This window comes from Lutra lutra, chromosome 1, assembly GCF_902655055.1.
Source record: "Lutra lutra chromosome 1, mLutLut1.2, whole genome shotgun sequence".
Taxonomy (NCBI): Eukaryota; Metazoa; Chordata; class Mammalia; order Carnivora; family Mustelidae; genus Lutra; species Lutra lutra.
Window position 1 is genome coordinate 201,842,427 of NC_062278.1, and position 21,669 is coordinate 201,864,095.

Here is a 21,669-nt window from a genome sequence, read left to right on the forward strand (position 1 = left end):
TTTTGCTGAACCTACCCTGGAAGCCAGACAGAGGACAGGAACTACAGCAAACAGACGGAGCAGCTCCCCGGGCTTCCCTCAGCCACAGCTGCTCCCCCGTGAACTATGGGGGGCTGTGCGTGCCAAGAGCACACGCTCCCGGGTGTCAGACACAGGACGCTTCTGCCCTGCTGGCCAGGGACGGCAAGTCTCCCTCCTCTGGAATCCAGGGAGGCGTGGAATTGAAGGAAAAACAAGCTCAGAGCAGCCCAGCCTGGCTCAGGGCCCTCACTTCCCTTGGGGACGCCCATTGCATGGGGATGGATGGTCCCAGGCGGACGGCTTACACGTTCCAAGATCTGGGTTCATCGATACCCCTGTTGCTCGATGCTGGGCCCGGCCCCTCCTGCTGGCATAGAGCAGCTGTTCCCAAGGGCACAGGGTCTCCCCAGCCACCTGCTCTCACCAGGGCCACAGCCCCCAGGCAGCAGTGCTCAGCCAGCCCCTCTCATCTCCAAGAATAAACTCTGAAGCTAGAGGCTGCGTGGACCTGAATCATCGGGAAGCCCATTGAGGAGGGGAGTGGCTTTCCGGGACAGGCCGGGGAACTATATATAAGCCCCAGAGGGCTGGCGCAGCTCCCATCTTCCAGCGGTTTCTGCCTCTGCCGGACGAGCACCTTTGCAGCAGCTCTCACACAGGACGTACCATGTCCCAGGTAGGAGGGCCCGTCACAGGCTGTGCTGGTGTCCGGGCAGGGCTGGGAACCTGGACACTGTCATCTCTGACAGATGTGTCCTGAGCTGAATCCAGGTGTAAACAGGAATCTCCGCAGCCCCTGAAAGGCCAAGGCCCAGTGAGGGCAACCCCGGACCCCAGCTTGCCGACAAACCCCTATTTATCTCGGGTTCGGTGGTATTGCCTGGTTGGCCCAGAGGGTAGAGATGACACGTAGGATACTTCAAGTCTCTGTGTATGCTTTTGTGTGTGAAGAAGCTGACTGTATGACTCGTTCGTAGCCGTGTGTGTGTGTGTGCATGTGTGCATACATGTGACGCTGGATCTGTAGGCACACAATTCTGTCCGGGCATCTCCCCAGTAGGACTGATCTCTGCGTGGGGCTGTAAGGGAGGCAGCGTGTTGCCCCAGGAGCCCAGCCCAGACTCAGGGACCAGGGATTCCCTGCACCTGTCCCCAGGGCTTAGAAAGGAGTGAGGTGTCAGACTTGCGGGCGCCTGGGGTTGACAGGATAAGCCCCATCTGAATATCCCTAGTACTGGAGGGACGGAGTGGCAGGCTAAGTGGAGGGTCCTCCTTGCTGCCTGCTCCATGGGTAGGGACTCACTTCAGACTGACCTCATGGGCATCTGATTCTCTATTCGCACCCTCAGAACTCTCAAGGTAAAGGCAGGTAGTTAGGGGGAAAGGAAGGCAATCCCTAAGGGAGCCCTTGCACCCAGTGAGCAGGTCTTAGAATTCACCCCTTGAAACTCCACCTGGAAACCAGTGCCTATCCCATTTGCCCTTTGTGTCCAGACCTGAGCACCTGTCCAGGCAGGCGGACAGTGTGAGGCCACAGCACCCACAGTCCTCAAGCTCCCAGTCTGTGGGAGAAGGACACACTTGGGGTGGGGGTGAAGTACAGCTGGGAAGGCTGCCTGCAAGAGGACTGGAGCCTTCAGCTGGCTTGAGCTCGGTGACCAGGTGACCAGTGAAGAGGGATTTCAGGGCCAAGGCACAGAGGTGGGAAGGGGCTTTCAGCCTCAAGGCCTGGGGATGTAAGACTCTGGCTTCTCCAAGGCTGGTGCACAGGAGGCCCCCATCAAGAAGAAGCGCCCCCCGGTGAAGGAGGAAGATCTGAAGGGGGCCCGTGGGAACCTAGCCAAGAACCAAGAGATCAAGTCCAAGACCTACCAGGTCATGAGGGAGTGTGGTGAGTGTCCTCCCGGGCCATGGGGGTGGGGGGTGTGGATGGCTGTCAGTGGAGGGGAGGGATGGGGTGAGGGGTCCCAGGGTCGTTTCCTGAACTCAGGGGGGCACCCCCCCATGAATGTCCCTCCCACACCTCCTCATCCCCCCCACAGAACTAGCCGGCTCCACCGCCCCATCCGTGTTCAGTGGCAGCCGAACTGGCACCGAGACCGTCTTCGAGAAGCCCAAAGCTGGACCTGCCAAGAGTGTCTTCGGCTAAGACATGTGCACCATTCCTCTCACTGCTGCCAACTCCCCACACAGGAGAATTTCCCCAAAACCTTTTTATGCCAGAATGTACCTTCTCACCTGCTGCCCGTGGGATGGCCACCCGCCCCTCACAGCGCTGACCCCGCGGCCCAGGGAGCCAGCCACTCTGCACCAGTGCCCAGGGAGCACCAATAAAGCACATGCCCATGTGGCCCCGGCATTTGGAGGCTGATAGTTGGTGACTGGCCATGGCCACCAAGTATAGGGGAGGGGCAGGCAGGGTAGGGTGGGGGGCATGTTCTGTACCCTTCGTGGGCTTTTGGGAGCTTCCAGAGGATAAGGCAGGTGCTATTATGGCTACTGCCACACACTAGAAAAAGCCTTGGAGTGGAGACCTGGTGCTGAGCTCCCGTGTAACTTCAAACCAGCCTCTCCCTTTCTGAGCCTCGGTTTCCCCTCCTGTCTGACAAGGACCACAGGAACACTGCTTGGAGTGAATGAAGCAGGCGGGGGCCCAAGGCTTACCCCTTCCCCTTGCCTTCCACAGAAACCATCAAGATACTTCCAAGGACTCCAAGGCTCTGCTAGGCCAGGGACCTCAAAGCCCCTTCCCCCGGCACCCCTGTTTGCACTGCCCCCTTGCCAGCTCATACCCCTCAAAGGCAAAGCCAGATCGAGGCCCCTCTCTGGCCAGTGGTCATCCACCTCCTGAGCTATTCTCCCACACTCGGGGTGAGCCTCCCCATTGCCACTCCCACAGCTCTGCCTACAACATGGGAATTCCAGGCCCTTGGCTCACAGGGCCTCAGTGTCCCCTGTGTGCACAGAGCTGTCAGATCCGGGGACTGCTGAGGCCCATCCTTCGTGACGGCAAAACCACGGACGGCCCTGGGCTGGACCGGCAGAGCCAGGCCTTGCGGCACCTGACTCCAGGCTGCTGCCTGCAGGGAAGCCGGCCGGTCCCCTGGGCAGGTCCGGCTGGCTGCTCGGAGCCTTTCCCACGTTCCCAGCCAGCCCAGCCTCCTTAAATAGCTGTTTCTAGGCTGGGCCTGTGCTGTGTGCCCCAAGGAGCAGACCTCCTGGGAGACAGGGCCTGGGCCTGCCCACTGTGCTCCATGGGGAGGCTCCTTTCAGATTGCCAGAGGGGTGTGAAGCCCCATATGACCCAGCCATATTCAGAGCCAAAGGGCCAGCAGCACAGATGTGCACAGAGAGGCTGCAGGTGTGCTAAGGAAGGGGAAGCAGCCCGAGACACAGCGCTGGAGTCCCTTCTGCCCTTTCTCCAGGGCTGGATGCTGCCGGCCCTGGTCGAGGGGACCCCCTGGAGGCCGGTCACCACCTCAGAACCTTGCGTGGGCCCCAGCATGGCTGCTCCACTCCACCCCACCCCCGCACCCCAACCAGTGTCACCAAGCCATCCTCCTCCCCCAATCCAGGGTTTGGCACCTGGCCATACTGCTAAAGCAACCGGCCTGACCCGTGGCCAGACTCAGGGGCTGGGCTTTCCCAGAACCACCAGGGACACCAGCACCAGCTGTATCCCGACACTCAATATTTATTCACTTCATTGCTATTCGTTACAAAAGCATTTCAAGTTTATTAAAGGATAGTTGAAAAAAGTTACGGTAATCCTACCCCAGGCCCTCCGGTACACTCCCACCGGTCTGGGCTCAGGACAGCGGCACCGCCTGGGTGTGCGGATAGCTCGGCATTCTCACGCAAGCTGGGACCTGTGGGCTCCCTCGGCATGACTGACCCCCACGGCCACCCCGCAAGGGGTCTGTTCCTTGCTTTCCTCTCAATAAATTCCCTGGAGGGAGACCTCTGGGCCACAAAGTGCAGGAGTATTTATGGCTCTCAATTTGTATTGGCAAAGTGTGGGTCTCATTCTGAGGGCCTTGCTGGAGTTGAACCAAGAGCCCTAGGTAGATTAATGGGGCCCGACAGCAGCCTGGGACCTAAGGGCAGAGAAGGGGACTCCTGGGCCCAGCCCCTCTCACCCCAGAAACGAGAGGTCTCCGTCCTGCCCTGGCCCCAGCAGATCTTGCCCCCGGTCAGACACCCCAGTGCCTTCTCAGTACCTTAAGGGCCCCCACACCGCCCAGTCACACGGAGCTGACCTCCAGGCTGCCTTCCTCTGGGGAGCCATTCTCTAGCCCCCCCATTCTGGCCCATCCGTTTCTCCCAGGCTGGGCATATGGAGAGCAGGCTGGTTCATTGTTGTATCTCTCAGATCTAGGAAGCCTGCTGGTGAAAGGGTTGGCGCGAGGGTTTGGTAGTGGCCTGGGATGATTCTGGATCTTTCAGAAGGAGTGCCATACCCAGTTCCCACCTGAGCCTGCCTCTCCTTGGTACGTGTTCCTGTCCCCAGCCAAGGTCCACGGGACATTCAGTTTGCTTAGCCGAGGCTACTGCCGTTTTTGGCTTGGAGATCCCAACTTCCCAGAAGCCGCCCCCGGAGGGGCGGGACAGCGAGCATATTACTAATTCACTCCCCACATCCTCTCAAGTTCAGAAGCCACCTGCCAGGCACCAGAGCCAAAATGAAGACTTCGGGCCCCGGCTGCACCCGTGGCATCGTACTGGTGCTGCTCTCCCTGCTGGCTGCCCTCTGCACGACCACCGCCCAAAAGGTAATGGTTGTCTGGGCGCCTGAGCGGGAGTGCTGTGGGCTGATGAGCAAGGAGAGCCTCTGTGTGTGCAAGCATGTGTGTACAAGGGAGCGTGGATCAGGGTGTGTGCAAAGATGTGGTGCCGACCATCCCCAGGCACTAACCTAGGGCTGTGTGGCTGCGCTCCCGTTGAACAGCAGGGAGACCCTATTTCCATTTTGCAAGGAGGCGCTGTAGCCCAGCGAGCTACTGCTGGGGCAGTGCCCGCGGTGGGTGAGAACGGGCTTCATGAGCCCCGCTCTCTCTCTCCCTGGCTGAGTGGCCGCGAAGGAGTTATTTATGCTCTCTGTGTCTGTTTCCTCATCTGTAAAATGGTAAAAAGAAAAGCTTTTCAGAGCTTTGTTGTGAAGATCAGACCTGTAATATCCAGAAAGAACTCGTACAGGGCCTGCCACCGAGCAGACACCCTACAAGCCACCCAGCCAGTCACGCACCTCGGTGTTAAGCCATGCGTGCACCTGAACACGCCATGTGCAGAGAGCAGGTGTGCAAGGCCACAGGTGTGCCCAGGTCCTTCCTGGGGAACTGCAGACCTGGAGGGGAAGAGTGTGGGCCCAGGGAGGGTCCAGGGCTGCAGGGTGAAGGGAGCAAAGAGGAAGGCTCCTAGTGGTTAGAGACTGGGTCCTCGTCTCCTCCAAGTCCTCCCAGCTCCTATAAGCACATGGTGGGAGACAGGCAAGAGCTACATTTCCCAGTTTCCATGGAGGCTGAGGTCACCAGAAATCACAGAACTTGTTCATTACCCTTTCACGGGCAGAGCTAAGATCAAATGTGAAGCTACCTGACCCCGCTAGGGTCCCCTCCCCGAGGAGGAAGTAACTGAGAGTCACCTCCCAGACACACTGGGGCTCAGGCTCCAGCAACACAGCCCTGAAGGGTGAGGGACAGGGCACACAGCTCCCTCTTCCATGAGACCGGTGTTCACATGTGCAAAGCCTCCTGGGGTTTGGCCAGAGGTGTGGCCAGTGGTTCAGTCGGGGTTGGGGACCAAGGGCAGGGCCCCCTCCATGAGTGCTGTCTCAAGCTGGAGTGGCATAGAAAGCATCCCACCCCTCCCCTTCGCTGGTCCAGAATGACATCGACATCTACAGCCTCACCGTGGACTCCAAGGTCTCGTCCAGATTTGCCCACACAGTCGTCACCAGCAGGGTGGTCAACAGGGCCGATATCGCGCAGGAGGCTAAATTCCAGGTGGAGCTGCCCAAGAGAGCCTTCATCACCAACTTCTCCATGTAGGTGCCCCCCTGCCCTCCTCCCTGCCACCCTCCCCAACCCAGCGTGATGTCGCCATCTTCCCTGGTGACACCCTGTCAGGAAGAGTTACCCTCTTCCTGATGTGAGATGAGCCAGGATGGACGCCTCAGGCGTGTGTGCTCTGCCTGTAGGCAATACGAGGAACCAGAGGCTTAACCCAGGAACTCCATGCGTTCTCAGAGATGTTCCATCCCTCCATCCTCCACCCATCCCTCCTGCCATCAGTCCCGCCTCCCTTGCTCTCTCCCTTCATCCTTCTCTCCCACCCTGCATCCCTCTCTCCCTCCCTTCCTGCCTCCCATCATCCATCCCATCATCCATCTTTCCATTTATGCTTCCCACCCACCTGCCCAGTTGACGGGTGGAGCACCACAGCTTCTTGGTGTGTTTGCCTCTGAAGAGTACAGAGTTGGAGCATCCTGAGGCCAGGCCCAGGCAGGAGGGAGTCACAAAAGACGGAGTCCAGCTCAGAATACAACTTCCTAACTCCTGAGCTGCCCCACAGTGGGGCAATGCCTCGAGGAGGGGGATCTCTGTCACAGGAAGTTCTAAGCCAGGCTCATCCCCTTCCTCCCACCGGGGACACTGCAGACGGTGTGTCTCCTCTGGGCCAGAGGCCGAAATAGGGAGCCCATGGAGTTTCTGTGGACTCTGTGGCTCAGGGCTGACCCTCACCTTGTCCTCTACCATCCTCCCCTACCCTTCCTGACTCTTTTGCAATGTTTGCTGAGTGCAGGAGAACCCTCCCCGTCTGTCCTGGCCTCACAGGAGAGGCAGGGATTGAAGACCAGCCAGAGAGACGCTGATCCCAGAAACTCAGGGAGGGCGCTGAATGGTGCTGAGAGCAAGCTTCTCCCAGCCAGGGTTCCTAAACTACCCTGAGACCTCTGAAAAGCTGCGGTGGGGCCTGGGTCCCTGTGGTCGGCTTCTCCCTCACTCCCTGCCACCCTGTCAGCAGCCCTTGCTTCTCCCGACCCTGGAGCCAGGCCTACAGTGGGAGCGCAGCTGGATACTCCCAGCTTCCCACTGGAGGGCCAAGGCCAGCAGGTGACCAGCTTCCGGGCACATGGCCTATGCTGAGAGCCCTTGGCCGGCACCCCCCTCTGGGTCCAGATGGTGTTGCTGCAGCAGATGGGGAAGCAGGGGGCAAGATGTCCTGTGCTCTGACCTGATGGGGAGTCCCAGCTGGGCATCTGGGAGGAGGAGCCCTGTGGCCCACTCAGCAGCCCTGGCCCAGAGTTAAATTATGACCAGGAAGGTCAGGAAGGTGGGGAGGAGGGACACTGGGTCCTAATGCCCTGGTGACAGGCGCCCTGCCCGTCCGCATGCTCTTACCCTTTCACACGACCCCAGGTGGGGCAGGCAAAGGTTTGTGGACACACCCCAGCTCACCTCACCAGGACAGTCTGGAGCCGTTCTCCTTCCAGAGGAAAAGCCCTGGCAGGTCTTTCTAGTCCCGAAGAACAGCCATTAGGATTGTGTCCATACCCCTGGGAGTCTCATCCACCAATTGTCAAAAACCTACTTCCCCAGAGGCCATCCTCTGTGCAGGGGGCCCTGCGCTGTGCCAGCAGGAAACAGGGACAGCTGCAAGGGAGAGGGAGCAGAGACTTTCAGACCTGCATTTCCCACTGGGCTGGGAGCCCGGCACTCCCCCGTCTCCTCCGTCTGCCCCACACAGCCACACACAAGGTTGGGCACATGTGCCCCCCATAAAGTGCTTGCTGGTGACCGACCAGTTCCTCTGGGAGCAGGCTGTGAGGTAGACCAGGCAAGCCGGAACGTGGGGCCAGACTGCAAGGGTGGAGGCCAGGATTTATTTATCTCCATCCCGCCTCCTCTACAACCTCCTCCGAGGTCTGTTCAGTAAATGCATGTGTACCGGCATGGCAAGCCTGATAGCTTGCAGAGGCCCGCTGCCCTCATCCGGGGCCCTGCACAGACTCTTGTATACAGTAAGTACATAATGAATGGGTGGGCTGGGCACCTGGGTGGCTCAGCCGGTTAAGCGCCTGCCTTCGGCCCAGGTCACATGCCCGGGGTCCTGGGATCGAGTCCTGCGGCTGGCTCCCTGCTCAGGGGGGGCCTCCTTCTCCCTTTGCCTCTGCTGCACTCTCTTTCTTTCTCTGTGCCAAATAAATAAATAAATCTTTGAAAGAAAGAAAGAAAGACAAACAGGTAGGCTCAGGCAAAGACAGGAGTCAATCTGTTAAGAGGCACTCCAAGTCCAGAGAGGTTCCCTGGAGGAGGTGGGATTGGAGTGGGCATCTCCTGTCAGGCCCTCCATGACTTCCATTGTCCTGCCCCAGGATCATCGAAGGTGTGACCTACCCAGGGAATATCAAGGAGAAGGCTGCAGCCCAGGAGCAGTACAGCCAGGCTGTGGCCAGAGGAGAGAGTGCTGGCCTCGTCAAGTGAGCCGAAGATGGCGGTGGGAGGGACCCCAGGGGGTTGGCACAGAGGCTGCCCCTGCCTTCAGCCCTGTACACCCTCTTCAGCCCCCTGCCTGGCCTGGAGGGGCAGATCTGATGCTCTCTTCCCGCAGGGCCACCGGAAGAAAGACAGAGCAGTTCCAGGTGTCGGTCAGTGTGGCTCCTTCTGCCAAGGTCACCTTCGAGCTGGTGTATGAGGAGCTGCTCAAGCGGCATCTGGGAGCGTATGAGCTGCTGCTGAAAGTCCAGCCTCAGCAGCTGGTCAAGCACCTGCAGGTACTGGCACTGCCTGCTCCCGGGGGGCCTCTAGGAAGACATGTGCTCTGCTGAGAGCAGCCCATCCTTCCCCTCTGCGTCCTGTGAGGCCCAACCCCAACTCCCCACTGACCCAGTGATCCCCACTTCTTGCCTCCAGATGGACATTCATATCTTCGAGCCTCAAGGTATCAGCTTTCTGGAGACAGAGAGCACCTTCATGACCAACGAACTGGTAGACGCCCTCACCGTCTCACAGAACAAGACCAAGGTGGGCCTGCCACAATTGGCAGGCAAGGGTCCCAGGGGCCTGTTGTCAGGCCAGCCTTATGGGTGTGTCCAAAGAGCAGGACAAGTGGGCAGACTCTGAGCTGGAGGGACTTTGGAGGTCTGTGTCCATACTGGCATTTGGCAGAGGTGGAGGACAAGGCCTAAAGAAGGCTGCTGGGTGCTGGTGTGAAGTCCAAGATCGGGGAGAAGGCCATGGGGAGGAGCCAGAGTGAGGCCCCCACAGCAGGGAGGGGCCAACAGCTGGATCCTGCACAACCTGAGCCCAGCCTCTGCTCACATGGCTCCCACTTCTCTGTATGGAGGCAGTCTCTCCAACAGCTTGGCCTCAGAGAATGTTCCCTGGACTGTGGCCCAAGACAGCATCCTAGAATTCTTGCTTCAGAAGGGGTGTGGGTGACCATGAGGATCCTCCCAACTCCAGCCTCTCCCTCCCCAGGCTCACATCCAATTCAAGCCCACGCTCTCCCAGCAAAAGTCATCAGGGCAGCAGGACACAGTCCTGAATGGCAACTTCATCGTCCGCTACGATGTGAACAGGACTATCTCTGGCGGCTCCATTCAGGTGTGTGGTAAGCTTTAAGGTGAGAGTAGGACAACCAGAAAAGGGCCTGAGCTTGCATGCTCTAGAAAGAAAGGCAGAATAACTGCCCCTACTTATCAGGGTGAACCAGTAGCAGAACAGACTGAAAACAAATAATTTTATTATGCTGTCCCTGAAATAGTTTTCTTTTGGAGGCACAAAAGTTTCACCTCTGCTAGAGAGATGCCCTGCAGGATTTCCCTTATTGCCTTGCCTGCCAGGAGGCTCACAGTTCAGTTTTATACTCAATGGCAGTAGCTTCTTTCACACAAGTCTCTGGCATCATTGTGCTTTCCCTTTTCATCTTTATTGGACCTTGTTTTAAAGTCTTTACTCTTTTGAGGGATTTCAGGGTAATTATGTCTAAACTTTTTAAGGTAAGTTGCCTCAAATACTAAAACAAATAGGTGATGAAGTGGGAGTACAGTTGTCGTGGGCCATGTGTGAGCAGGGGAGATAGGGGAGGGGCTGGACTGAGCCGTCGAAGATGGTGAAGACTTGAGGAGGACAGCAGTGGGACACAGAGAGAGGGGGCTGCATGTAGAGAGGAACCCAAGGATTAGGATGAGAAGGCTGCTTCCGGGGCAGGGCAGGCTGCATGCAGCTCTTTTTACCTGGGTTTGTTTCACTGTGATCACAGATCGAGGGTGGCTACTTTGTGCACTACTTTGCCCCCGAGGGCCTGCCCACGATACCCAAGAATGTGATCTTCGTCATTGACAAAAGCGGCTCCATGAGGGGCAGGAAGATCCAGCAGGTGGGTCCCCCTGGCTCAGGGCATGGCCCTGGAAACTCACACATGCCTCACACCATTAGCTCTGGTCCAGGAGGCACTCTCCTTCCTCCATCTTCCTGGGTAGGGGGCACCCAGGGGTTGAGACTGGCCAGAGTGTGGGCAGGGTCTGCCCTTAGAGCATTGGCCATGGGAGCCCAGGGATGCCCCCCAAGTCCACTTGAGCCCCAGAGAAGTCCTACTCAGACACCCTCCTGAGTCTCCCACCCCCCTGCCCAGACCCGGGAAGCCTTAATCAAGATCCTGGATGACCTCAGCCCCAACGACCAGTTCAATCTTGTCAGCTTCAGCGGGGGCGCAGCCCAGTGGAAGCCCTCGCTGGTGCCGGCCTCAGCTGAGAACGTGAACCAGGCCAGGAGCTACGCGACCGGAATCCAGGCCCAAGGAGGTGAGCACCTCCGGGCCCCTGCCGCCTAGGGGGCTTCCAGCGCAGCAAGCCCAGCCTGGGGAGCTGGGATGGAAGCTGCCACCCTGAGAGTACGTGCCCCCCAGGGACCAACATCAATGACGCGATGCTGATGGCCGTGCAGCTGTTGGACAGTGCCAACCAGCAGGAGCTGCTGCCGGAGGGGAGTGTCTCCCTCATCATCCTGCTCACCGATGGCGACCCCACCATGGGTGAGGGCACCGCCAGCAACTCCAGGGCACACAGCCCTGGGGGCACGGACAGCTGTGCCGTGGGACCCCAGGCAGGGGTGGGGGGGCGTATCTGAGACCCCTCTGGCTCTGCAATTCCAGAAAGATCTTTGAACAAATCACTGTTTCCTCACTCCCCCTTCTCAACCCGCTGGGTCCAGGGGAGACCAACCCTGCAAGGATCCAGAAGAATGTGAAGGAAGCTGTAGGTGGCCAGCACAGCGTCTTCTCCCTGGGCTTTGGCTTTGACGTCAGCTATGCCTTCCTGGAGAAGCTGGCGCTAGACAATGGCGGCCTGGCTCGGCGCATCTATGAGGACTCGGACTCTGCCCTGCAACTCCAGGTGCCAGAGGGCCCCCGGCGGGCTGCACGGGTGAGGCAGGCAGAGCCCAGTCCAGCACTCGTGACACTGCCCCCCACCGCCTTGCAGGACTTCTACCAAGAAGTGGCCAACCCATTGCTGACAGCAGTGACCTTCGAGTACCCCAGCAACGCCGTGAAGGACGTCTCCCAGGACAACTTCCGACTGCTCTTCAAAGGCTCTGAGATTGTCGTGGCCGGGAAGATCCGGGACCAGAGCCCTGATGTGCTCTCAGCCAAAGTCAAGGGGAAGATGGTGAGTGTGGGCAGCCACTCTGCAGGCGAGGGCCGCCAGGGCAGGCAGTCAGAGGGGCTGGCTTCCAACCCTACCCAGCCGGGCTCCAGCCACCGGCCTTGCGCAAGTCCCACGGTGCTCTCGGCTGCTTAGAGGGGACACCCAGTGGTCCGTCTGCGCTGCTGCTGGTCTTGAGAGCACCAGGGGCTTGGCACGCCCTCCTGCCCTCGCACCGGTGCTCGGAGGTTGCGTTCAGGCAGGGGTGACTGCTCCCATTTTGCAGACGAGCAGGCTGAGATCCAGACAGGGCAGGCAACTTGCCTCGGGCCCCAGTGTAGCCAGGTCAAGAGCCCGGGTCCCCACGCGGTGCCCCAGCTCTGGCCACCTTTCCTGCCTCTGCCATGGGAAGCCTTCTCATTCCACGGGGAGAAACAGCATCTGCTCTGTGCTAAGTCCTCCAGGCCCTACAGATCCTGTCGTCCCAGGAAAGGCAGTGGAGGGAAATCATCACACAAACAGGGAGCTACAGGTGGGGAGGTTGCCAACAGGAGAGACTCGAAGACTCAGGGGAGCAGCCCTAGGAACCCAAACCTGATCTGGGAATCAGGGGGAGCTACCTGAAGGAGGCCCAGCTGAGGCTGAAGGACGAGTGGGAGACAATAGAGATGTGGAATGGTAGAGGAACATTCTGGGCTTGCATGGCAAGCAGGCAGCCTGTGTGGGAAGAACAGCAGGTGGGTGAGTCAGGGGACACAGAGGGGATGGGAGGGGAGTGGGGGGGGAGGCAGGGCGGGGGGGCAAGGCCTTGCCTTGGAGGAAGTAGCCAAGTATTGTGATGGGCGTCGCCTGCCCTGTGGCCCACCTGTCTGGATTCAAACCCAGCTCTGCCACCTCCCAGAGGTGAGGCCAGGGGCAGATCATTTAACCTTCCTGTGCCTCAGTTTCCTTAGGTGTGAAAATCAGAATAGATCAGTTACCTTACCCACCTTGTAAGGCTGCTGTGGGGATTAATGTCTGGCCCTAGTTTAAACACTCCATTCACGTTAGCTGCTAAAATAACCTGAAGGGCAGGGGTTCCCAAAGCGCAAAACTCAGGGTGACTCAGGGGAGTTTATAAACATGTCTTTTTTTCAGTAGTTGTGCATTTATTTTATTTTTTTAAAAGATTTTATTTATTTATTTGATAGAAGACACAGCAAGAGAGGGAACACAAGCAGGGGGAGTGGGAAAGGGAGAAGCAGGCTTCCCGCTGAGCAGGGAGCCCAATGCGGGGTTCCATCCCAGGACCCTGAGATCATGACCTGAGCTGAAGGCAGCGGCTTAATGACTGAGCCACCCAGACACCCCTGTGTATGTATTTTAATGTGTCTCCTGCAAAATAGAACTTGAACGCCAGGCCTAAGATTTTTGCAGGTGTGATTGTTTGGGACAAAGCCAGATAAATAGTATTCATCTATTTAAAGTCCATTTAAGGAAAACGATCAAACAAATTGCTGTGTGTGTGGACAGGGCGAAATTCATGTTGGTGGCCTATGTGACACGGTTTTAGGAAACGAGGCTGTGGGTGAGATGGAGAAGGTGGTCCCAGCAGGGGTAGTGGGATTTGATCCATGATAAGGTCTTCAGCTGTTGTTTGGAGCAGTGGTGAGAGAGGGCAGGTTTCCTCTGTCCCTGGACCCCACTTCCCAGACTGCGGGCAGGGCAGCCCAAGAGCAGGAGGCCTGGCCCTGAGGAAGGAAGCAGCAGTCTCCCAGAGCTTGGCACCTGCTGTATTGCCACATCCCATCGCCCCCAGCTCCAGCAGAGGGCACCAGCTGGGCAGGGGACAGCTGGTTGGGGGGCCCCGAGGCCTATCAGGGCCGTGACACCTGAGTTCTCTTCTCAACTCTGCCTCTGACTGTTAGAGAAGGCTCTTCTCTCTTGGTCCCCAGAGTCTCCACCTTTGAGGTGAGTGTGGAGTGCCTGTGGGGCCCCTTTCTGCCCCCCACACTGCAGTTGCACGTCCTTTCTGCTGCTGTTTCTACCCTGGCCTGGGGTTTGGATCCCATTCTCATTTCCCTTTCTCTGGAAGGGTCGGTCTGACCTGAGCTCCTGGCTCTGGGCCTGCCATGTCGGCCTTGGCAAGGCCCTCACTGCTCCTGCCTGGGCTGGGCCCGTCTTTCCAGCACATGCAGAACATCACCTTCCAAACGGAGTCCAGTGTGGTGGAGCAGGAGAAGGAGTTCCAGAGCCCCAAGTACATCTTCCACAGCTTCATGGAGAGACTCTGGGCATACCTGACCATCCAGCAACTGCTGGAGAAAATGTGGGTGGCCTGTACCCTCGAGGGCCCTCTGGGGCCACCACACACAGCCCAAGCACCTTCCCAAGCTTTCCCCTGGGGTGGGGGGCAGCTGCAACTGGCACGGGGTATCTCCCGGGCATAGAGAGAGGCAGTGGTGGCATTGTGGGTAAGCTCTAGGCTCTCCCAGGTGGAACCTCCCAGAAGGGTCTGGAAGGGAGGGAGACTCTAACCCAGCATCTGGGGAGGACACGCCGAGCCTCTGATGTCCCCCACCTGCAGGGTTTCAGCTTCCAATGCTGAGAAGCAGGCCCTCGAGACCCAAGCTCTGAACTTGTCACTCCACTACTGCTTTGTCACTCCTCTCACGTCCATGGTGGTCACCAAACCTGAAGGCAAAGAACAGTCTGAAGTTGCTGAGAAGCCTATGGAAACCGGTAGGTGTGAGAGTAGGACCCCAGCCTTCTCGGCAACACAGTTTTGACTCAGCATTCTCCAGAGCCTTTCCCCCCGCGTCCCCACTAAGTCCCTGACCTAGCTACCCCTAATTTCCCAGGAGCCTTGGGACACTGCTCCCATCTCACAGATGAGAAAGCTAAGGCCAGGTCTGCTGACCCCAGAGTTCAACGCACCTATTCAGTGCTGGGGTTAGGAAACAGGGTTAAACAGAAGCACTTCGAACTTGTCGAAAGCATCCTAACAGCGTTATTTCCTTTTCTGTCTCTTTTTGTTTTATCCAGAAAACAAACACAAGAACTTCCACTCAGGTAAGGGCCTAATTCCCTCAAAGGCTGGGCTGGGGGACAGTCGGCTGACACAGATTCTGAGGCATCAGCCCCACGAGGTTGCCAGCTCAGCCCTGCTGCCAGGAGTGGGTGTTGTCTGCCACTCACGCCCTGTCCTGCGCACTTAGGGACACAATCCCTGGTCAGCGAGGGACCCCAGAAAGGTATAACCAAGAAGCAAACCCAGGTCCCTCTGATTTCCAGGTTATCCACTCTCTAGATTTCCTACTACAGGATACAGAAGGTCCAGAATAACAGGTGGCAAAGGAGGAAAGGGGAAGGGGTGGGGGAGATTAACAGGACCTTGACCCCAGGCCACAGACTGGGTTCTGCCCTGGTTGTTGGGGGCGTTACTTGCCTGGCTCCCTTGGCTAGCTGGTGGGGCTGGGACTCAGGTCATGATATCTGATCAGGAGGCATCTATGCAGACTCTGTCCTCACGGAAACAAGAGGCTATAGAGGACAAGGTGGTTTGAGTCGGGGGCGGGGGATGGGGGCTCATATCCCAGGGGCAGGGTGGGGGTTGCTCAAGAAGGGTCCATCATTCCCACGCTGAATTTCTCCTGGCCATGGGGAGTTAGCTCCCAGAGTGATTAATGTGGGGGCGGGGACCATCTGCCCTTTCCTCATACCTCTCCTGGCCTGGGTCCCTGAGCCCTGGCTGCGGGGAGCCATGACACTGCTTGAGAGAAGGCTGCATGTGTCAACTTTTCCAAAGCTGGAACTACCAGGAAGAGACCTAGTGACCTAGGGAGAGCCGGACCACCGGGACCTCCTGACGTGCCTCATTATTATCCACTCTACCAGATTGCTGGAGAATCACTGCTACCGGACACGTTGTTAGGTTAGCCACTTTCTGACCTTCTGAGGGTCTAATTTCTTCAAGATGATCGTTGAACATGGCCATAGAGTTGGAGAGGTAAAGCACACAGGACAGGGCGGGGCACAAGCCCGGGAGAGCTGCTGTGGGGCATGACATGATGTAATGTGTCCTTTATTTTCACGGAATTGGATTCATTACACTCTGGAGTCTGGCTCAGGATGGAACCTTCTAGAAAGGGAAGTCTTCCTCCCTTTCAAAGCCAGTGGTGGACCCTTGAGCTGTTTCTGATCTCCAGGTCTGGACTCAAAAACAGCACTGAGCCAGGCTAGACCTCCTCTCCATTATCCCTGAGAGCATGCTCTCCTATTTGCAAATCCCATGGCAAAGGCTCTTCTAAGTCCTGCATAGGTGTGGCAGGGGTTGAGGGGCTTTGTAGGGGGCGGGCAGCTGTGATGATGGCTGGGGGTTGCGTGCTGATTGCTCTCAGTCCTGACTGCCCTCTTCCTTTCTGTTTCCGGCTGGCCCTGCCCTGATGCCTGCTTTGGCGTCGTCAGCCCCCTCCATTCCTGGTGGAGCATTCCGGAGTGTGGATTTAAGAGCCAGAGATACCTTCCTGGCCAGAGTCCCTGCAGTAGCTTCTGGCCCTGTGACAGGGAGACTCTGGGAGAGGAAAGCCTCGGGTCGCTCTACAGACTTACCACGTGGGTTCCCCAGTGTTGAGGTTGAGAGAGTGCCCTGGCTACATATACCCATGTCTCTGTCCCGCCCCCCATTCTCTGGGAAGGGGCTCCCTAAACCTAGACTTTTCCTTCTTTCAGAGCCACCCAAGACAACCTCACTCCCAGGTAAGTTGCCAGCCTCCCTCAGGCCTGCCCCCCCTCTTGTCCTTGTCTCCCAGCCTTCTCTACCTACTCTAGGAACCATAGCTGCTGTCCCAGCCCCCATCCAGGCACCACCTGTCATCCTGACGCTGCCCGGACAGAGTGTGGACCGTCTCTGTGTGGACATCAAGCACTCTCAGGGGCCGATGAACCTGCTCTCAGACCCTGAGCAAGGTGAGAGGGGCACATCCCATCATCCACCCAGAGAAGCCCAGACACCTCTCACTCCCGGCATACTACCCCAGAGACTCAGATGGGAAACCTGCTTGTGAAGACACATACCCCGCCCCATGCAGGCCTGTCCCAGATCCCGGCACTGCCACCCCTGAGCACCCCTATGCAGGTCTGGGTGGCCTGGGCACTCCAGGATGACGAGATGTGGACTTGCCCCCCAGGCCCTGCCATACTTCGGGGGTGGGGAGACAGACTTGGGCACAGATGAGCTCCATGGCCTTGAGTCAGTGCCCAGAGCGACATGGAAGCAAACCCAGAGGAGGGGACAGGAGCTATTGGGAATGCGGGGGTGGAGAGGCAGGGGTGGCTACACAGGGTCATAAAGGAGTGACTGGGCCTTGGCAGACAAGTAGGGGTCCACTAGGCAGAGGAAGGGGAAGGCAGAAGCAGAGCGCTAGAGGGTGCTGGTGGGACTATGGAAGGTGTGGAGGTGGTGAACGGTCTTACTGCTTGAACTGAGTGTTGGGTTGGATACCAGGAGGCCCAGTGCTCGGGGATGCCCTACGCTCACCTGCAGAGCAGGCCAGAGTCCATTAGCACAGACGGCTCCCTTGTTCCTCCCACGCCCACACAGTTCCCCCCCCCACTTCCCGCCTGGCCTGTAGTCTGCTCACAGAGGAGGGGGGCACCACCCCTTTTCCATCTTGCCCTTGGCCATGGCGCCTCGTCAGGCCAAGCATGCCCCAGGGGCCTTACGAACATTCGTGGATTTCCGACACCATCTCCTTTCTCAAAGGCCCGTCTGAAACTGGCCATCACTGAAGATTCAGGGGTCCTTGCACAGCCATCTGAAACCAAGGGATGAGGGGAGAGACTGTAGGAACCAGCCCCCCCGTGGGAGGGAGTGTGGGAGAGAGGGAGGCAGGGAGGTCAGCTGGTGAGAAGGGGTCTGGGTGTACCTCCCACTCAGGCCAGTGCCCAGCTGGGGCCATGGTCTTGACCTCTCTGCCCCCTGCTCTCTCAGGGATTGAGGTGACTGCCCAGTACAAGACAGAAAAGGCCCAGTTCTCGTGGATCAAGGTGACCTTCAAGAACCCCGAGCTGCAGGTTCACGCCTTCTCTGAGCACGTGGTGGTGACCCGGAATCGAAGAAACTCTGCCTACAAGTGGAAGGAGACGCTGTTCTCAGTGATACCTGGGTACGTCTGGCCTGGGTCCCTCTCTGGCCACATGAGTTAGCTGGGGACAGTGTCAACAGGTGACCTGAGCCCACCAGCCTGCAGACGGGGTTGGCTGGGCATGAGTCTTCTGCAGTGGGCTGTGCCCGCAGGAGGAGCAGAGACGCCGAGCACTCCAGGGGGCACCGAGCAGCTAGGCTGGGGCCTAGCTGGCCTCATACCCAACCCAGGCCACTGTCCCAGGCGAGGCACGGTGTGGTTTGGAGCTAGCTCTGCTGCTAATCCTGTGTGACCCTGGGCAGGCTGCTCACCCGCTCTGAGCCTGTTTCCTCACCCATCACCAGAGATAATCACCCAGCTCTGAGTCAGAAGATCCAGTGAGAGGACGTGGTCCCGGGGCACTTTGCCCCTTAGACAGCGCGGTGCCCACGGGGTGCTGTGGAGGGCAGTGCTGTCAGTGTGGCAAGGTAATGACAATAATTAGGAGCTGCAGAGCACTGTCCCCCAGGGGAGTTTAGGAATGTCATCCTGAGCATGCTCCTGGCCCACCATCAAACCCTGGGCTGCTGGTGGGTAATGCAAGTGGATGGAGGCCTCTTCTAGGTGAGGCTGTCCCACCGCAGAGCCTTCCAGAGGCAGCTCTCCAGCTCTGGGGGTGCTGGGAGTGGGGCAGAGAAGCCTGACCCTCTTTGAGCCGTGCCCTGCCACCCCCCAGCCTGTACCAGGCGCAGAGAGCCTTGCCTGCTGCCCTCTCCCTGCCCCACAGCAGACACTGGTTTCCACTTGACAAATGAGTGCGTGCCTAGAAAATCCAAGGGCTTCACCTGAAAAACGCCCAGTTTCGTAAGAGATCTTAGTTTCTGTTTATCTGATAAACGCACAGAGAATGACAGCATTTCTGTGCCTCGGACATACACGCTAGAAGGTAGAATAAAGAATTCCTATCACCAGCAGTGAGGAAAAGTCCAAATATTTTCACGAGGTACAGAAGATACACATAGGGAAACAGACCACATTTTGTACGTTGCCTCGAAGACAGTGTCAGTTTAGGGCAATTCCGTTTAAAATAAACTCAGAGTAACAGCAGGACCCTATTCAACATGCTTAAAAGAATCTAACATTCCTAAGGAAACAAAAAAGTAAGAATTTCAAAGATTATCTTAAGTAAAAAAAAAGGACAGGCTGGAACAAAAAGGGACTTGCTCTTCTAGACCCAAATGTCACACTGGTCCTCCGAAGAAAGTGGCAGTGGCCATAAGAGCGAAAGGGACTGAGTAAATATACCAACACCCGCTGAAATCCCATCAGACTAACTTATGAGAAACCAAATCTAAGAGAACCAGGGAGGGAAAGGAGCTGTTGTTTTATCTGATAAAGTTAACATCGGTCCCAGTTTACCATGAGGAGAGGGAAGCCCGCGAGACTGAAGGATCTTGGCCCCCGAGGCCACAGTAGGAATTCCTGAGGACAAGAGGGGAACCCCTGCCAGCTCCCAGCCCAACTGCTCAAGACCCCGGGTTTCCCCACAGCCTCAAGATGACCATGGACAAGGCGGGGCTCCTGCTTCTCAGCAGCCCAGACAGAGTGACCATCGGCCTGCTACCCTGGGATGGCCCTGGGGAGGGGCTCCGGCTTCTTCTGCGGGATACAGACCGCTTCTCCAGCCGTGTTGGCGGGGTCCTCGGTATGCTGCCTATGGCTCTAGGTGCCCTCAGGAGCCACCTCTGCCGTGAACAGGCAGTGCCCTCCCCCTCTGTGTGTCTCCCAGCCTCTCTCTCTGTCCTTATTCCTTTCTGACCCGCCCTTTGTATCCCAGGCCAGTTTTACCAGGACGTGGTCTGGGGGCCGCCAGCAGCGGCCAATGACAGCCAGAGAACACTGACAGTTGGCGACCTTGAGTACACCGCCACCAGGTGACTCTGTGCAAGCAGGCCGCTGAGCCTGGCCAGGGGTGGGGGCCAGGAGGCTGGGAGCTGGGCCCCTATTCCTCTGTCCTTGCCTGGCAAATAGAGACAGGGCAAAGGCTGATGCTTTAGATATGTCTGACCCAGCTCTCAGTGACCCCAAAAATGACAGAGAACACCCCAGTCCAGAGATCACTCGGGTGAGGGTGGTGGGGGGCAGTAGGAAACTCCTCCCAAAGTGTCAGAGCCCCAGACCCCGAGGACCACACACAGCTGCGCCCACTTGGGTGACCGGCCTTGCCAGCGGGTACTGGCGGAAATCCTAAGGGCCCTGAGACTCTTCACCCTCCCCATTCCTAACCCTAGTTATCTCCTCTGTCTCTTCCCATCACACCTGAGATTTGCTGACTATCTGTCTTTCTGTCTGTCCGTTTTCCCATCCCAGATTGCTCAAACTGGATTACCATGAGGGGTCCCCAGGAACAGAGATTTCCTGCTGGTCTGTGGAGCTGTAGTTATGGAGGGGTCAAGCGTACCCCCCCAAACCCCCCAAAGGTGTACAGAGGACAGCCACCCTGTGACCGGAGGGTGGCCTGTGGGGCCTGGGCTACGATGGGGAGGATATTTTTGAGTCATTACAAATAAAGACCGGTGCCATAAGCCCAGGCAATGAGCATCTCTGTTTGCCTCTGGCTAAATCCCACATTTGAATTAGAATCTTAGAATCTTAGAATCTTCTACCATGAGCCCCTCAAAGGCCTGTGACCAGTAAGCCCCACGGCAAACTTTCAGTGCAGTCTCTTCTTTTTACAAGCAGAGGAGCTACGATTTAGAGATTCAGCCACTCATTTAAAATCTTGCCCTGCACTGTGCGTTATACACAGCTAATGAGTTATGAAACACCACCACATCGAACACTAACGAGGCACTCTGTGTTGGCTAGTTGAATTTTAATAAGTATAAATAAAATAGAATAAAATATTGCTCCAGCATCCAGCTGGGGATCTAGGAGAGGAGAACATACTCTGGGAACAAAGGTTTAGTCTTAAGCCTTATGGTCACTCAATCTGTGGAAACCGATTTTGACCAGAAAAAAAAAAAAAGAAGTGTGTAAGAAGTTCTGGTTAGAAACATATGTCCCCAGGTGGGCACAGACTGGGCAGAAATTCTTTAGAGGCCAACTCCCCGAGGTTCTCAGCAAGCTCCGGAGCCCCTTGGTGACAGGATTTGTGTGACACAGTCTGATTTCCACCCCTGTGCTCAGGCTCAGGCCTGTCTGCTCACTGCCCTGTTGAGAGGCCGGTCCCGGCGAAGATGATACAGAGGGGAGGCCCCGGCCCCAGGAAGGAAGCCAGGGTCTGCCCCCAGGAGCCTCTAGTCTCATGGGGGTGCTCCCGGATCCCAGGCTGCCCGGGGTCTGCTCTGCCATCCGTGCCCCGGGGTTAGGCACCCCAGAAAGGGCCCCAACCCCTGCATAGGCAAAGCATACTTAAACAACCATTGACATGACTCTCCCCACTTCTTCAAAAATGACACACGTCTTTGGCTTACAGATAAAAAGCATCAAGAGAACAAAACAAAACCAGGAGGCTAAGATCAAAGAGGAGAGGCAGGCAGGGGAGAGAGTCGGATCAGAGGCACCAGGGCCAGGCAGGGAGCCACAGAACCCTTCGTGCACTCCGGGCGTCCTGGCAGCCGGGGTGAAGCAGGAAACGAGCTCGGCAGCTCGCTGGGAGGAAGCAAACGAGATCACCAGGGAAAACGTTCTTTTCTCAGCTGTAGGGTTTCACAGAATGTCTGCAGAGTGACTCTTGCTAGAAGGGTCAGCAGAGAGGCCAGTGGGAGGGGTCTCCAGCATCAGGGGACCCTCCGCCGCCCTGCTGCCTCCCCATCCAGCCTGGTCGGAGGGCCAGGGTCATGGGTTGAATCACCTTGTGAAGGCTGCTCAGAGGGGCTAAGGCCAGCCTCCTGAGAG

The 21,669-nt window shown here is 57.5% G+C and overlaps 2 protein-coding genes across 4 annotated transcripts; both read left to right on the forward strand.

Moving 5' to 3' along the window:
* Positions 1–303: 303 nt before the first annotated feature.
* On the forward strand, positions 304–3,999 carry MUSTN1 (musculoskeletal, embryonic nuclear protein 1). The gene is made up of 3 exons (XM_047692027.1): positions 304–697; positions 1,780–1,912; positions 2,064–3,999. Exons 1-3 carry the CDS (start codon positions 689–691, stop codon positions 2,168–2,170), a joined length of 249 nt encoding a protein of 82 aa, XP_047547983.1. The 5' UTR covers positions 304–688; the 3' UTR covers positions 2,171–3,999.
* A 645-nt stretch (positions 4,000–4,644) lies between these two features.
* Positions 4,645–20,368, forward strand: ITIH4 (inter-alpha-trypsin inhibitor heavy chain 4). Of its 3 annotated transcripts, none has more exons than XM_047692000.1 (23): positions 4,645–4,793; positions 5,904–6,064; positions 8,396–8,500; positions 8,632–8,794; positions 8,934–9,044; positions 9,501–9,626; positions 10,285–10,401; positions 10,657–10,825; positions 10,930–11,055; positions 11,235–11,416; positions 11,504–11,689; positions 13,834–13,973; positions 14,232–14,386; positions 14,690–14,716; positions 14,939–14,992; positions 15,453–15,578; positions 16,112–16,258; positions 16,376–16,402; positions 16,484–16,612; positions 17,637–17,811; positions 19,320–19,474; positions 19,607–19,703; positions 20,140–20,368. In XM_047692000.1, the coding sequence occupies exons 1-23, from the start codon at positions 4,704–4,706 to the stop codon at positions 20,207–20,209; spliced, it is 2,838 nt and encodes a 945-aa protein (XP_047547956.1). In that variant the 5' UTR covers positions 4,645–4,703; the 3' UTR covers positions 20,210–20,368. The 3 variants fall into 3 exon arrangements, with proteins under 3 accessions (XP_047547956.1, XP_047547939.1, XP_047547948.1); XM_047691983.1 differs by having other exon boundaries at positions 4,646–4,793; positions 16,475–16,612; XM_047691992.1 differs by having other exon boundaries at positions 4,653–4,793; positions 5,907–6,064; positions 16,475–16,612.
* Positions 20,369–21,669: the final 1,301 nt, after the last annotated feature.

Excerpts from the sequence above, each read along its gene's own strand:
- MUSTN1 (XM_047692027.1), top strand. Across the intron at positions 1,913-2,063 it reads CCAGGTCATGAGGGAGTGTG|AACTAGCCGGCTCCACCGCC; the intron begins GTGAGTGTCCTC and ends TCCCCCCCACAG.
- ITIH4 (XM_047691983.1), top strand. The coding sequence starts at position 4,704 with ATGAAGACTTCGGGCCCCGGCTGCACCCGTGGCATCGTACTGGTGCTG. Across the intron at positions 11,417-11,503 it reads ACTCTGCCCTGCAACTCCAG|GACTTCTACCAAGAAGTGGC; the intron begins GTGCCAGAGGGC and ends ACCGCCTTGCAG. Across the intron at positions 19,704-20,139 it reads CTTGAGTACACCGCCACCAG|ATTGCTCAAACTGGATTACC; the intron begins GTGACTCTGTGC and ends TTCCCATCCCAG.